At 42.2% G+C, this 15,075-nt stretch overlaps 1 protein-coding gene across 3 annotated transcripts in view; it reads right to left on the bottom strand.

Moving 5' to 3' along the window:
- Nucleotides 1-15,075, bottom strand: part of LOC126473811 (inositol hexakisphosphate kinase 2-like) — a 98,623-nt gene that overhangs the window by 41,356 nt on the left and 42,192 nt on the right. Inside the window, exons 1-2 of one of the 3 annotated variants that reach the window (XM_050101117.1) lie at nt 1,528-1,705; nt 429-573 (exon numbers count right to left, since the gene is read on the bottom strand). In XM_050101117.1, the coding sequence (XP_049957074.1) occupies nt 429-542 (114 nt within the window). In that variant the 5' untranslated portion in view covers nt 543-573; nt 1,528-1,705. Of the gene's footprint in view, nt 1-428; nt 574-1,377; nt 1,506-1,527; nt 1,706-15,075 lie in introns of those variants that run through there. The other 2 variants (XM_050101115.1, XM_050101116.1) reach the window with 2 other exon arrangements.

The raw sequence follows: 15,075 nt of genomic DNA, 5'->3' as shown, positions 1-15,075 counted from the left end.
TATAGACTGCAGATTACAGAAATCTGGGATGAATAAAGAAAAAATAAATTAGGAGCAATCCTGGCAAACATATTTGTGAAAAGGCAGAGACTGAAGGAGGAGGACAGGAACAAGAACAAGAAGTATTATAAAATTATAAGTGAACCTATAATTGTAACCAAAAAAATCAGAAGCAGTAATGTATAAAGACAGTAACAGCATTCACTTAGTGCTGATTCAGCAACAATACTTTCTTTTGTTACGTCAGTTCTCCTACACATAACAAGCTTTCAAATGACAATACAAGTTTACACAAAAAATTTAATGGAACTACAACTGACTCTCTTTCCTGACAAATTTCAGAACTTGATGTGGTGGTAGCAACTCATTAAACTGTACACAATCTGTGTTTTCTTTTATTTAGTAAAAAATGTGGAAAGATCTCTCACCTGACTTCCCAATGGTAACAGAGCAACCTCATCATCAGTAGCAGGCTCTCGGCAAAGCACTTGATGAGCCCCACTTTCGGGCTCTGACATGCCCCAACCTCCTAAGTATACCATCTCAGTGCCAACAGAGCATCCAATAGAATTCCTGAAACAATAATTACTATTGTTAATTATCATTACTACTACTACTACTACTACTACTACTGCTGCTGGTGCTGCTACTACTTCCACCATTATTACTATTATTGTTGTTGTTGTTGCCAGTATAATTTTTATTATTGTTGCAGGTGTCACTAGCTTTCTATTAACTGAACTATGAAATTTGATTCCTGCACATAGTAAATTATTAGATATCATGAGATGCAGAAAATATCCATTGCAGTATGGTAAATCTGTTGTGAATGAATCCAGTGTCTGTAAACTGAGTTAATGTTCAGAATAGGAAAACAGATGTTCATGATATTGACAAATTGTGCTAATGTTTCACTGTGATTAACTAAAGAGAACTAAAAGCCTCCATGCCACTTTAAACTGTTTCAGTATAAGGGACATCCTGTTTGTAAGTGTCCTGCAGATGACGAGAGGTTCCAGGATGCTGCCATGGACTGGTTCAATTGCCTAATGTTAACAGTGTGAATGAGGATTGAGGAGAGAATATTGAAAGTTGGGTTGGGGTTTTTGTCATATCTCACCATTCAAAGTGACTATGCACAAAAGTAGAAAGAGAACATGGCAAATTGTGTGTCTCATCCTTCATTTTCCAAGTTACTTATTGCAAATTAACTTTCTTAACATCCTGAAGCTACAAACAGTATGATAAAACAGGCAATAAGCAGTCAAAGCTAACAATTTCCAGAAGTTTGCAAGAATTAGCAATTAGCAACAGAAAATTTCTTACTTTTTTTTACTAGGCAATAGCTTATATGAATATTGGTACTGTCATACTTACCTACAGCAGTTCTTAGAAGTTACTTTATCAAATGAAGATTCCACATTAAGATAAACAGATGATGAAGTGCTTTTCCACAACATGTTTCACTACTTAATACAAATGTTCTAAATTAGGCCTACTCTTCCACTTCACTTATTTGCTATTTACCTTCCTAAGAATGAGATCAGCTAATCATTTTTTCCCCTAGCAACCAGGGACGGGAACAAATAAGACCACTAAAACACAAGCCAGCAAATATCATCTGTAATACCACCCTTCACTCCAGATGTACTCAAGAATGTGAATTTTCATCATTTTTTGAACTGGCAGACAGCTGTTACCTATGCAACAAGTGGACAGACACTGACTTAGCAGCTAGCATACTCCCTACACTTTCCTGCACTGTTGCCAACCTCTTTGGATGTCATCCAACTGGCCCTTGAAAATAGCATTCTGCAGGCTGACTGACTACAGTTGTATATCTGTTGCATAGCTGTTGTGTGAAACTGTAAAGCTGTTGAATTTCATTTATGTGCATTTCCTCTCAGTACTATCTCACTACAAGTTAATGAGATTTCCGGTGAACACATAGGAAACAAAACAAGAAATGTGGATTGATGAAAATGAAGAGGAGGACAGGAACAGTGAAAGCACATGAAACTGGAGCAACAGTAGTTAATTCAATATAAAAAAGTCATTGAATGAGAAAATTTTTTGTTATGTATCATACATTTCTGAATTACTTCACAATTCTATTGAAAGCAATTATAAAGGAATGCTCATGAAATATGAAGCAATTATAAAGGAATGCTCATGAAATATGAAGCTCCCTCAGATTCTTTAAGAAATTATAAATGACTGGTTCAGCCACAAAGCACAGTCCACATAACTTCATGATAATGTGTAATAAATATGGAACAAATGTTGCCAACAATGAACACAGATCTCAGACTTTGTTCATATCAATCTGTTGCAGTACCACAAGTTTCATCCCGTCTCCGGCCATCCTGATTTAGGTTTTCCGTGATTTCCCTAAATCGCTTCGGGCAAATGCCTGGATGGTTCCTTTGAAAGGGCACAGCCGATATCCTTCCCCATCCTTCCCTCACCCGAGCTTGCGCTCCGTCTCTAATGACCTCGTTGTCGACGGGACGTTAAACACTAATCTCCTCCTCCTCCACAAGTTTCACTGACACTCAACCAAGCTGTTACCTTCCAACTTAACTTAATGTACACCTTGAGCTAGCAAAATGAATACTAATTTCTTTTAGTGTCTCAGTCCCTAAATAATTAAGAAAAACATGTGAAGGGAAATAAGTTGATCTCATTAAAAAAACCATGGATGGTGAGGAAACTAGACAACAAAACAAACAATTGGAATTTGACAGCCATTAATGTTTATTATGTTTTGGCAAGGGCAGAAATGATGCCAACTTGACATTCTTCTTAGTTACTTTGCCATGTATAAATTGTTCTTATAATTTCTGTACAGAAAAACATATGCAATGAATAACATTGAGTTCAAGAACTACACTGGCAGACAAAAGAAAGTGAATAACCTAGAAGGGGAGGAAAAAATAAAACTTCACATGTTGAGAGTGTAAGTGATGTCATTTCAGTGACTTCAAAATCGAATAGAATTTACAAAGAACTTGGCAGTTTGAGCCCTACTGTCAGTATGGCATAGCATCCCACCTGGCCTTCAGTTGGGAAGGGTTTCATCGATCCATTGTATCCTTTCCTGTGGCATAGCTCGCCCACAACTGTTGTGACTGATCCTCAATATCGTGAATACAGGCACTGGGACAAAGTTTACATCCAAGCTGGCCCAATACATGCTCTATTGGGGACAAATATTGGGACTTTGCTGGCTATCACACCAACAATTCATAGAAACATGTGTGGACAAACACCATGCTGTAGAAAAATGGTACCAAGGTACTGTTGCATGAGAGGCAACACAAGGGCAGGATGTCTGTGACTTACTGTTGTGCCATCAGGGTTCCTTTAACCACTACCAGCTGTGACCTTAAGTCGTACCCAATGGCTCCCCCCACCATGACACGAGGAGTAACACTGCTCTCCCAAATATTGGAAGAGAGGGACCTCTCCCAAGGTTACAACTGTACTTATTGACTGTGGTCATTCAGGGTAGTGCAGAACTGCAACTCGCTGCTGACTACAATGTGATGCCAATTATCAGCAGTCCATGCTTTCCAGTCATGGCACCACTCCAAACGTAGTCATTTGTGTTGTGGTGTTAATGGCAGCTTATGCGTGGGACAGCAACTCTGTAGCCTAGCTACTGTTAGTCTCCGACCAATTGTGCGAGATGACACAGAACGCTGCAGGCAGTCCATTACTTGTTCTCGGATGGCAGACACAAATGTGAAGCAGTTACTGTGTGATTGATGCACAGCACGATGGTCTTCCTTCGTGGTGGTCAGAGCTGGTCGACCAGAACCTTAGCAAATAGCATGGCTACCTTCATGTTTCCATGCAGTCCAACACTGGGGGGCTGTCACAACTGAGTGCCCCACAAACTTGCACTATTTGAACAGATGGCCCAATGGAGACCCACAATGAAGCCCCTTTCAAACCCTATCAGGTGATGGTAACACAGTCTCACAAGAATACGTCGCATCTCTGTGTTTTTCACGCTGATCACTAAGTGTTTGATACTCTTCATGTCCACTAAGCACAAATATCAATAACGTACACTGGTTGCCGTTCTACCTGTCACAAAGAATTGTGACTAATTGTTTAAATAGTTTAATTGTTTAAATAGCCACTGATGGTGTGTATGTGTATGAAATTAGATTGACATCCGTCCATATCTTACGTGTACTTCACCTTCTTTGTCAGGTGTCCAGTTTAACATTTGAGCGCAAACAATAAACCCCAGAGGATCACTGATCTTAAGTGAATGAATCAAACTACGCTGGATCAGAATGTAACAAAAGTTATTTACGCTTGACGACTGAGATTCGAAGGGTGGGAGGTTGTCAGTTCGACCTTATGTGCAAGTGCATGGTAGTACCAGCTATGAGTTTCCACTGATATGTTCCCTGTTGATGAGCAGTACTGAAAGAAAAGGAAGATTAGAGTTAAATGTTCCATCGACATCGACATCATTAGTGACAATGCACAAAGGTGGAAGGATGGGGAAGGAAATCGGCCATGCCCTACCCTGGCATTTGCCTTGAGCAGTTCAGGGAAATCATGGAAAACTTAAATCTGGATGCCGGATGGGGATTTGAACTCTGCAGAATCACAGTAAACTTACCACCTTCCTAGCAATTTAAGTCGGCTTCACTCATTCCGTACAAATTAGAAAGGAAACCATACACTGCTGAAGCAAGACACACAGAGACAAATCGCAACAATTGTTTTACAGACACAGTTGTCGTCCACTGGTTCTAATGGCTCTAAGCACTATGGGACTTAACATCTGAGGTCATCAGTCCCCTAGACTTAGAACTACTTCAACGTAACTAACCTAAGGACATAACACACATCCATGTTTGAGGCAGGATTCGAACCTGCGACCATAGCAGCAACGCGGTTCCAGACCGAAGTGCCTAGGACCGCTTGGCCACAGTGGTCGGCCAGCTGACTGGTATCCAGCAGTTGAGGCAGCAGAGAGATATGAGACTTTGCATTGCATAAGAAGAGTGACCAAAATCTTGTAATGATTGGTTTTTGCTGTGGTAGCTGTCCTGTAAAGAAACTAGCTGACAGTCACTTCGTTAGTGTGAACTAGGTTTACACTTCACACCACTGGTTGAAAATAAACGATTAGGACAAACTAGCATTTTTTTTCTCAATAACCGTATGTAATAATTTGAAAGAGTACCGTATGAACATGTTTCACAGTATTTTCTTAGTTTCAAAACTAGTAGAAGATGTACCCCCCGTTTGCCCCTGTTATTCAGTATGCATAAATCAGCATTCTCTTAAACGGAAAATTGTGAATAATACTAACACGATGCTGTTCACACGAATATTCTTGTAGGAATGAGAGATGTGAGATATCGATTGAATTCGAATGCGCAGAAAAACACTTTGCACATCGCCTACAAAACATCTAGTTTGGAGGGGGTTACAGTATCGCAAATCAACTACAGCGAGACACACGTCAAACGTAAGGAAATGTGGATAATTGGAAATGATTGTTCACGGAGTGAAGATTCAAAGCGATTGCCAATGCTTGGGTAGTCCATTCACTGACGCGATCGATTTCATGAAAACAGTGTCTAATTAATGTCGTTGGGGTTGAATCTAACGATGTCAATGATTAAGACACATTCATAAACGAAGATATATTCAATTTTTTACTGCATTTTATGCAAACCAAAATGCATTTCTTTCCTACGTACACAGACATGTTTTGACACATTTGTGTCATCTTCTGAGTATTTCTATTTATTTCTGTAAAATACCATACAAAATGTAGGCTTAAAAACTAAAGCACATGCATTTATTAAAATTTTGGTTTGGCTGTTCAGCTGGAACTACGATATTTGTGAAAATGTCTAGTTTTTCTGCCTTTTTTCGTTCTGACAGCATGTCATACAAAGTAGTAGTAGAGAAATTTGCTTATTTTTTAAATACTTTTTCGTGAGTAGTGGTTGTGTGTGTCCCTGTACATGCGTTTTTCGTCCGGTTGTACAATCCCTGGTGGGTTTTCTTTTTCTATTGCTATTGTACGGGTATACACTGCTTCCCATACCAATTTTTTATTCACTCTCGCCTGTTTTCATACGTTCTTTTATACACAAAACGGGATTTTAGCAAACGCTTAGGTCGTCATACTTATAGTGATGTGCTATGCTATTATCGCCGCTCCCTTGTTCATCATTTTGTTTCTGTTCGCTGTGACGCTAATTTTGAATGTTTAGTGGAAACTACTGTGATGTGTTTGCTGGGGGTTAGGTGTGTGTGTTTGTGTAACACACACACACACACACACACACACACACACACACACACACACACACACACACACACACACACAGAGAGAGAGAGAGAGAGAGAGAGAGAGAGAGAGAGAGAGAGAGAGAGAGAGAGAGAGAGAAGCGATTGTCAAACAGACGTGTTTGGACATTTGAACATTTGTTTTACGTGGAGAAGTGTCTTTGCATAATTCATTGAGAGTGGTAGACAGTGTTTTACATTTGCAGAATTCAACAGTGTTTTGCTGAACAGTGTTGTAGATTCGTCCAAGACTCTCTTTTCTTGTATCACTTCTTTTTGTACGTGGTACTTCTCTATTGCGAGTCATTTGGTAGAGACTAGTGTTTTCACTGAGGATCTTGGGATTAGTCACGGTGTTACTTGGATGCTTGTCTCCTCAGAATATTCCACATCCTGTGAATGCTCTTGTTGCTTTATGTTACTATGTCCACGGCTGTGCTCTTTGTAAGGCGTTCCTGGTTCCCTGTGTTCTTGGCTCTTTGCTGGTTTGTTCTTTTTTATTTTGTTAATTATTTGTGTTGTACCCATTGTCTTCGACTTTCTGGTGTACCGTGTTTAGCTCCTGTGTATAGCTGAGTTGGTCTAATGCAGTCAAGGGTTACACCTGTGAAGAAAGTATCTGAAATTTGAATGTTTGTGCCTCAGTGGGTGATTGGATTGGTTGTCAGCGGTTTCACTTGTGAGCGTAGATGTTCTGCATATTCCAAAATGATGTTTGTTTGTTGATTGCATGTGTAGTGATTTCTATGAAATCAAGCTTCATGTCTGTTTCTGTTTCAATTGTGAATTTTATTTCAGGGGCTCCTATTTTTAAGTCTTTGCGTAATTGTTCAATCCAGGTGTCTGTTACAACTACTAAACAGATAATGATGTCCACATAACGGTACCAGTATACAACCTAGTGCACTGTTCAGAACGTATAATATCCATAATTTTTTCCCAATGTGGTTCAAAAATAGGTTTGCAAGTAGATCACTGATGTGTCAGCCCACTGGTAGGTCTTCATTTTGTAAACGGAAATCCTTGATGCAAGTGAAGTAGTTCTGTTGTGTTATAATCTTTACAGTAGCTTCAATTGCATTTAAGTGTGCATTTCTTGCATTCCCTTGTTTCTGTAGTTGTTCTTTAGCAATGCTGATTGTTTCTACTAGTGGCACATGTGTGTACACAAATGTGATGCCAAAAGATATATGGCTTGTTGTTGGTCGTATATCTGCATTTTGTTATCTTTTCTGTCAGTTCATTGATGTTTTGTAGGTTCCTATTGTTTGTGAAAGCACCCAACATAAATAGTCTAACAAAAATACACAAACAGAACTGTCTGATTAGACCAGTAATTAACTTCAAAATGCGCCATCTTACCACCTAGCTAGGCACTCACACACAAATACATCACTACAGAACTGATACACTTTCATAAATAATCCACTGCTGGCGGTCTAGTGGTTAGCGTCGCTGGGTATTCCTGGTCAGATCGGAGATTTTCCTTGTTTGGGGACTGGGTGTTTGTGTAGTCCTCATCATTTCAGCTCGTATTCATCGATGCGGAAATCGCCGAAGTGGCGTCGAACAGAAAGACTTGCATCAGGTGGCTGAACAACACCAAATGGGGCCTCCCGGCCGATAATGCCATACGATCATCCCCCCCCCGCCCCCCCGCCACACGTGCGCTACCGCTGCAAGACCACAGCAGGGTTTGTCGGGGAGGTTTTGTGACGTTTGGAATGTGGGTGTTTAAGAATTACACGATACGCTGAGAGAGAGAGAGAGAGAGAGAGAGAGAGAGAGAGAGCTGCCGTCGCGTTGAACGCTGGCAGTGCCGCACGCAGAGGTTCGCCTCGGCAACGGCAGGAAAACCGGTCTCGCGAGGCCGGGGTCGGGCCGGTCTGACTCAATGCTCACGCCCCGAGGCTGGCTGGGACCCCGGTTGTCGCAACGCCGCGTTCAGCGGGCCCTGGTCTCCAGCTCGCGCGGCCTTGGTGGCTTGCACCTCCAGCGCCTCTCCTGGCTGTTGCCAACTCCCCTTCTGCCTGCCAATACCACGTACTGCTCTCGGGACACATGACGCTTAGCTGTGCCCCTCCTGCTTTGCGATTACAGCTGTCTCAGGCGCGGATTCGAGGGGCTGGTCATAGGGTCAAAGGAACAATTCACTATTTTATTTCTAATCAGCTTTGGGTAGTAATGGTGGATGAGAACTACTTCCTTATTTCTTTTCTTGTCATATTGCTCTTTTAATCCTGTTCCTTAAAACACTCATCTTTTGACAATTTTGCCTTTCTTTCTCTGGTTGAGGCACTGGTTGAGGCTAGGGATATTATAAACGAATTTAATCAGCGAGGAAATGATTCTGGAAACAACAAAAAACTCTACACAGATTAATAATGTGCAGAAGACATTTAACATATTTTAAAGATAAATTTTGTTTATTATTTATCTTTTCATATCGCTATGCAACTGAATATTAATAATTTCCTCTGAATACTAAAACTTGCAAACGTCGCCATATCTTGTAAGCCTGTACGTAATGGCTGGCGAGTACAGCTATCTTTGTTCGTTGTCTCCGCCTTCGGAAAGAGGGAGACAAACGAAGGGGATTCAAAGATGTATTATCACCACCATCACCAGTGGACTACGTATCGTAGATTAAATTTACTAATCATTGCTAATAGCTTTATTTATTTCACAATTACTAAACTGATTTGTAACCACGTTGGTGACAGGTCTCGAATAATCGAAAGGAGTTCCACTTTTTAGTGTCTTGCCTTAGGGCTAAGCCCACGCAGATGGGATTGTGGCCTGAATAGCTGCATGAAACGTACTAACCAGTCAGCTAAAATGCGACAATACACAACTTGAATGTACCTACTGCGTAACAATTCCGACACGTTCGTGAACCCAAGGCAGTTAATTAAAGCAAGACACAGAGGGAAAATAGTTCTAGTAAGACAATTATAACAGAGATATTTCCGAAATGCAGGCGGACACGACCGAAACTAACCGCATTCTCCCTATTTACACGCCTGCACTGCCACTGTCTGCAGACCACAATTCAAAATCGTAGTGCTCAGTGAAATACCGATAATGGTGGGCGCGCACGCTTCGATTTACTGTCTGGTAAGTTACGACGTTGCCAAGGTTACAGTTTGCTGCTATTACAGTTATTAAATCAACTGCACGACACATCACGTGTAAAATTTTGTAACGGGCCCTTTTCAAATGAATTTCAATTTCTATAGTATATATATATATATTTTTTTTTTTTCAAAAGATATACATAGTCCTGCTTTCGCAGCTGTTATTGTATGAGATTCGTCTGCATTGTTACTTGTTCTATATAGTCAACTAAGACTGCAAGATCATCTGCAAAAGCGAAACAACCAAAGCTCAAGTATCTCCTTTTCTCTCAGTAGTGATTTTTTAAACTACTTCTTCTGTTCTCTTTCTCTATTCCCTGATAAGCTTTTCTAGAACACAATTGAGCAGCACTAGGGGCAGCCAATCACCTTCCCTCACCGCAGTTTTTATCTCAAAAGCCTTGGAGGCTTCACTTAAAAATTTAATTTTGCGTTTTGTATTTGTTAGTGTGTTGTTGTGCTATCCATGCACATGAAAGCGATGTGTACCTTTACAAACGTACTAGCTATTCAGTCAAATGTGATGGAAGCATGAGGCATGTGACACGTGCTTGAAAATGACTAACCGTAGAAATTAACTAACAGCGCGGACAATACATTTATTACCGGCTGTTTGAATCATGCAGTGAAACTATCTACATAACAGTGTATACGTTGACGGTATGCAATGTGTGTCTTTTAAGGACACAAACTTATTCCATTACTTGCTGTTGACATCCTATTTGCTTTACTATCGTCCCAAAGCTAGCACCCAATAAATGGTAGGTTCTGTCTCGGATTATACGGTAACAATGATATACACCAGTATGGATGGAGTTCAGCGAAAAAGAGTTGGCCGATATGCACCTCGTTCACGGATCCACTGAATGCAATGGAAGAGAGGTATGACGATTTTTGCTGAGTTGTACCCGCGCGGCAGCCACACCACAGTAACTTTGCGTCTGAGATTTGTGTTGTATGTTCTGGTGACTGCATATGATTAGACTTTTCACTGCTGTGAAGGTATTTTCAGAGAGAGAAAGGTAACTGGGTTAACTAATCGAATAAATCTTCGTTACTTTATTACTATGTAACGAGCCATGGGAAACCACGGGCGCCGCCCTGGGTGGCCGAGCGGTTCTAGGCGCTACAGTCTGGAACAGCACGATCGCGCAGGTTCGAATCCTGCCTCGGACATGGGTGTGTGTGATGTCCTTAGTTTTGTTAGGTTTAAGTAGTTCTAAGTTCTAGGGGACTGATGACCTCAGAAGTTAAGTCCCATAGTGGTCAGAGCCATTTGAACCATTTTTGAAACCAAGGGCCTCTTACACCAAAACACTCCGAAAATATCTCTGAACTATCCCAGAAACCTTTTCGTTGGAGACACACGTTTTTTCGCGGATTAATTTTATAAGAGCGCGAGCGTTAGGCCTCAGACGTAATAGTTTTCACATATTAAACCAGCATTGAGTGAAAAGAACCACATCATTCGCGTCTCTGTGTTTGTTGTGTGTTGATGTTTACACTCCTGGGCAATAAAACCAGTGCGAATGATGTAAATGATGGAGACGTTTGCAAGCAAACAACAAATCACGATATAAGCGAGAAACCAATAGAAAAAAGCTCTACGTAATTTTCAAATCAAAAACCATATTTTACCTAAATAAAAGAGAAACAGTTTGATACATTCCTAAAGCAACTTGGGATACCATGGCTGCAAAACTAAGAATACACAAAACAATGTTGCAGAATATTGGTCGTCATCTAATCTGAACACTTACAGGCTGGTAACTGTTGACTCTGGGGTCTCCAGCTCGAGTCTTGTTGTGTCCCGACATTGGCATAAAGGACTAAAAAAAGTGTCTGCTAAACTCTCTAAGACAAGGGGAGCCTCTTTATGCAAGCTACGTTCTTAAAAAAAAAAAAATCACGAAGTGTCACTTTTATTTAAAATCAGGTACTACGTGTTTCTTACGACTAAGCTTCGAACGTAAGCCGCTCCGCACAACAGCACGGAACGTTCTAGGCCGCGACGAGGGGGAGAAAGCTGACTGGTGACGAAACGAACGGGCGAAAGTTGCTGGCGCCTATGACGTTTCGCTTCCAGCTGTCCCCAATCTTGTGGTGGAAGGGTCTCATGGTTCCGCCTTGAACGCGGCCGTATCAGTTCCACGGACGTCATTGGTTCTGGGGCTGAGGGGAACATTGTGCAGGCTGGGTTTGCGAAGCCACTAACAGCTGCTGGGGGTCGCTATCAGAGGAGACGTCCCACTAAAGTTGCTTCGACACATTACTGTGATTATATGAATGTGTGGTGTCTGTTCTTTCGGAGATATACGAAATAACAGACACCACACAGAATCCTCAGCTGTTACACGTCATATGTAAAATGAAGGTGGAAAGGGGGAGAAAGGAAAGGGAAGGGGATAACTGCTGTCAGGTGCATCGGGACTTTACGCGGAATCAGCAGCGACGAATGAAAATGTGTACCGGACCGGGATTCGAACCCGAGATCTCCTGCTTACTAGGCAGGCGCGTTAACAACTGCCCCATCCGGGGTGCAGCGTTATCGCAACTGCGCGGACTATCTCGGCGTGCCTCACGGCCGATCCACATTACCAATCCGCAGTCTCTGTCCATTTCCTCCCTTTTCGCTCTCTGAGATTCCCGTAGGTCCGAAAGAACAGACACCACTAGTTCATATAATTAATTGGTGTAACTGGATCCACCTCCAATACATCCGACCTCCTGGGGGAACCTCAGAGAGCGAACATGGGGAGGAAATGAACCGGACAAGGAATGCGGATCGGCAGTGAGGCGTGCCGAGATAGTCCGTACAGTTTCGACGACGCTGCGTCCTGGACGGCGCAGCGGTTACCGCACCTGCCCAGTAAGTTCGAATCCCGGTCCGGTACACATTTTCACTCGTCGCCGCTGATTCCATGTAATGCCCAGATGCAGCTGATAGCCGTAATCCCCTCCCTTTCCTTTCCTTTCTCCCCCTTCAATTTCCACATTACAGTGACTCAGAGCCACATCTTGTATTTGCTTGCCCAGTTAGTTTTTCATGATACCACTGTACTGCATAAAAGCTTCCTGGGCCTTTTGCATGACAACAGATTAGAATGTGGGTGGAGTGCGGGGGGAGGACGAGGTTCCAATCCCCGTCCAGTCTTCTGCGACAGTTGTTTCGTGGTTCCCTAAATCACTCCAAGTAAATGCTTGGCTGCTGCTTTCAGTAATGCCACTGTTGTTTCCTTCTCCCATCCTTATCGACCAGAGTTAGAGTTCCGCTTACAGTTACCTCGATGCTGCACGTAACACTAACCTTCATTCTTTCACTGTTATTACGAAATACCATTGCAATGAAAGACGGCCCTTCAGAACGATCTTGGAGAAAAGTTTTTCGCTTTCTACCTACCGTTCAACGCCATGTACAAAACGTGACTGAAGTAATGCTGAAACTTCCTGGCAGATTAAAACTGTGTGCCGGACCGAGGCTCGAACTCGGGACCTTTCTGCAAGGTTCGCAGGAGAGCTTCTGTTAAGTCTGGAAGGTAGGAGACAAGGTACTGGCAGAAGTAAAGCTGTGAGGACGGGGCGTGAGTCGTGCTTGGGTAGCTCAGTTGGTAGAGCACTTGCCCGCGAAAGGCAAAGGTCCCGAGTTCGAGTCTCGGTTCGGCACACAGTTTTAATCTGCCAGGAAGTTTCATATCACCGCACACTCCGCTGCAGAGTGAAAATCTCATTCTGAAGTAATGCTCTTCGCCTAAAGCTCAAAAGTAATCAGCAAAGCTCCTACTTCTGCGCTCTGCTGTTTGTAATGGCTCACAGTTAGGTGAAACTGCATTCACTGAATCTTAATAAACACGAAAAGTGTAATGTATTCAGTTAAGTAAAAGATTCACGTGTACTTACTTAGGTATTAGCAGTTTTCAGCCAAAGTCACTAACAAAGAGCTTAGTGTTCAAGACACTGCATACGCACCACCACAAAGCTGCTATAAAACTATTTTGCTGCAAATCCGTCGGATTAATTGGTCATTTGACAAAGTTTAAGGCTTAAAATGGTACATACTATGTGTCCATTATTGTATAGATCGTGAAATACATAATGAATGCAGCGGAAGCATGTGGCCCTGGTGTAAGGCATGACATCACCCAACATCCAAAACGCAGCTGCTCGTGTTTTGGATGTTTGATGATGCACTATACACCAGACCCACATGCTTACATAGCATTAACTACATACTCGAAATACAATAATGGGAACATGGTATTTTCCATTTTAAGCTTTAATGTCTGCCAGATAACAAATTAATCGAAAGTATTCGCAGCAAAATAAAGCTTTGTTTCAGCTCTTCGGTGGTATTCACTGATAAGCCAAAATATGACAACTGCCCACCACGACGTTGGATGCTACCTGTTGGCGTTGCAGGCACGTGACGCGGTAACAAAAAGTATGTAAGCGGACAAAAATGGACGGTGGATCATCCTGGCTGCAAATGAGAAAATGGGGAAATCCACTGAGATAAGTGGCTTTGAAAAGCGGCACGGAAGCTGGTCTAATGTTCATGTGTTACTGTCGTGGGCATCTACGGAAAGAGGTAGGAGGATAGTGAAACTACCACTAACCGCTAAACGGTTGGACTTCCACGACTTCCACAAAACGGAGTTTTCAGAGGCTCGTTTGCTCTGTAAAGTGGCATCTATGCCGAAAGAGCACAATGCTTTTGCACGCACAAGTGTTTGGATCCCACCGATCATCGTACATTGTTGAACATGGAGCTCCGTAGCAGGCTCCCTATGTGTTCACATGTTGACCCAAAGACATCTTCAATTGCAATTGCAGTGGGCACAGGACTATCGGGATACGATCGTCAATCAACGGAAACGCTTTGGCTCTTCGGGTGCTCCACCAACGCCGTCATCTAGGTGAACGGCTGCTCTAAACACGCAGCGCGCCACGGACGCAGGGTAGTGGGAGCAGCCCTATACCTCCACAAACCTGCCAACAAACTGTCCGATCCTGATACGCGGAATCAATTATATATTGCGATCAAAAGATGGACAAACAAGCTATTAAGAAGGTGGTCTTAATGTTTTGGCTTGTCAGCATATATCGCAATGTCTTCTATAACCTGAAGATGGTCTACTGGACAACGTCGTAGTAGAGGTACGATTATGTGTGTTAACTAGGATATGCAAAAGCATTATGAGGTAAAACAGTCTCTTCCGAAAGCGCGACATGTTTTCACGTGATCGCGCATATAGTTTTGGAAAACTCGAGCAACCATTCGAAGTCAAAAACGAATCGCAATATTGGCTAAAGAGTTCATGTAATCATTTTGCCACACACTTATATTAGATAACCGCAACATGATAAGCACAAGCAATGTTACAGACTATGACGGGGCACCTGTAGTTGGATACGGACCATTCTTCAGCAGCAGGATGCCACATAACATGCTTCTATCGAGAAGCTACGTCTTACATGCACCAAACACCCTTACACACTTCTTGAGCAGTTTTTGTATAGGGGTACAATTATTACGAAAGATGATAATGACTGTGATTGTTCAGCACGCTGTGTATGTATTATTCAACGCAAGATTTGTAACTAC

The sequence above is a fragment of the Schistocerca serialis genome, chromosome 4 (assembly GCF_023864345.2).
Source record: "Schistocerca serialis cubense isolate TAMUIC-IGC-003099 chromosome 4, iqSchSeri2.2, whole genome shotgun sequence".
Classification (NCBI taxonomy): Eukaryota; Metazoa; Arthropoda; class Insecta; order Orthoptera; family Acrididae; genus Schistocerca; species Schistocerca serialis.
This window is presented reverse-complemented; position numbering and strand designations above follow the sequence as displayed.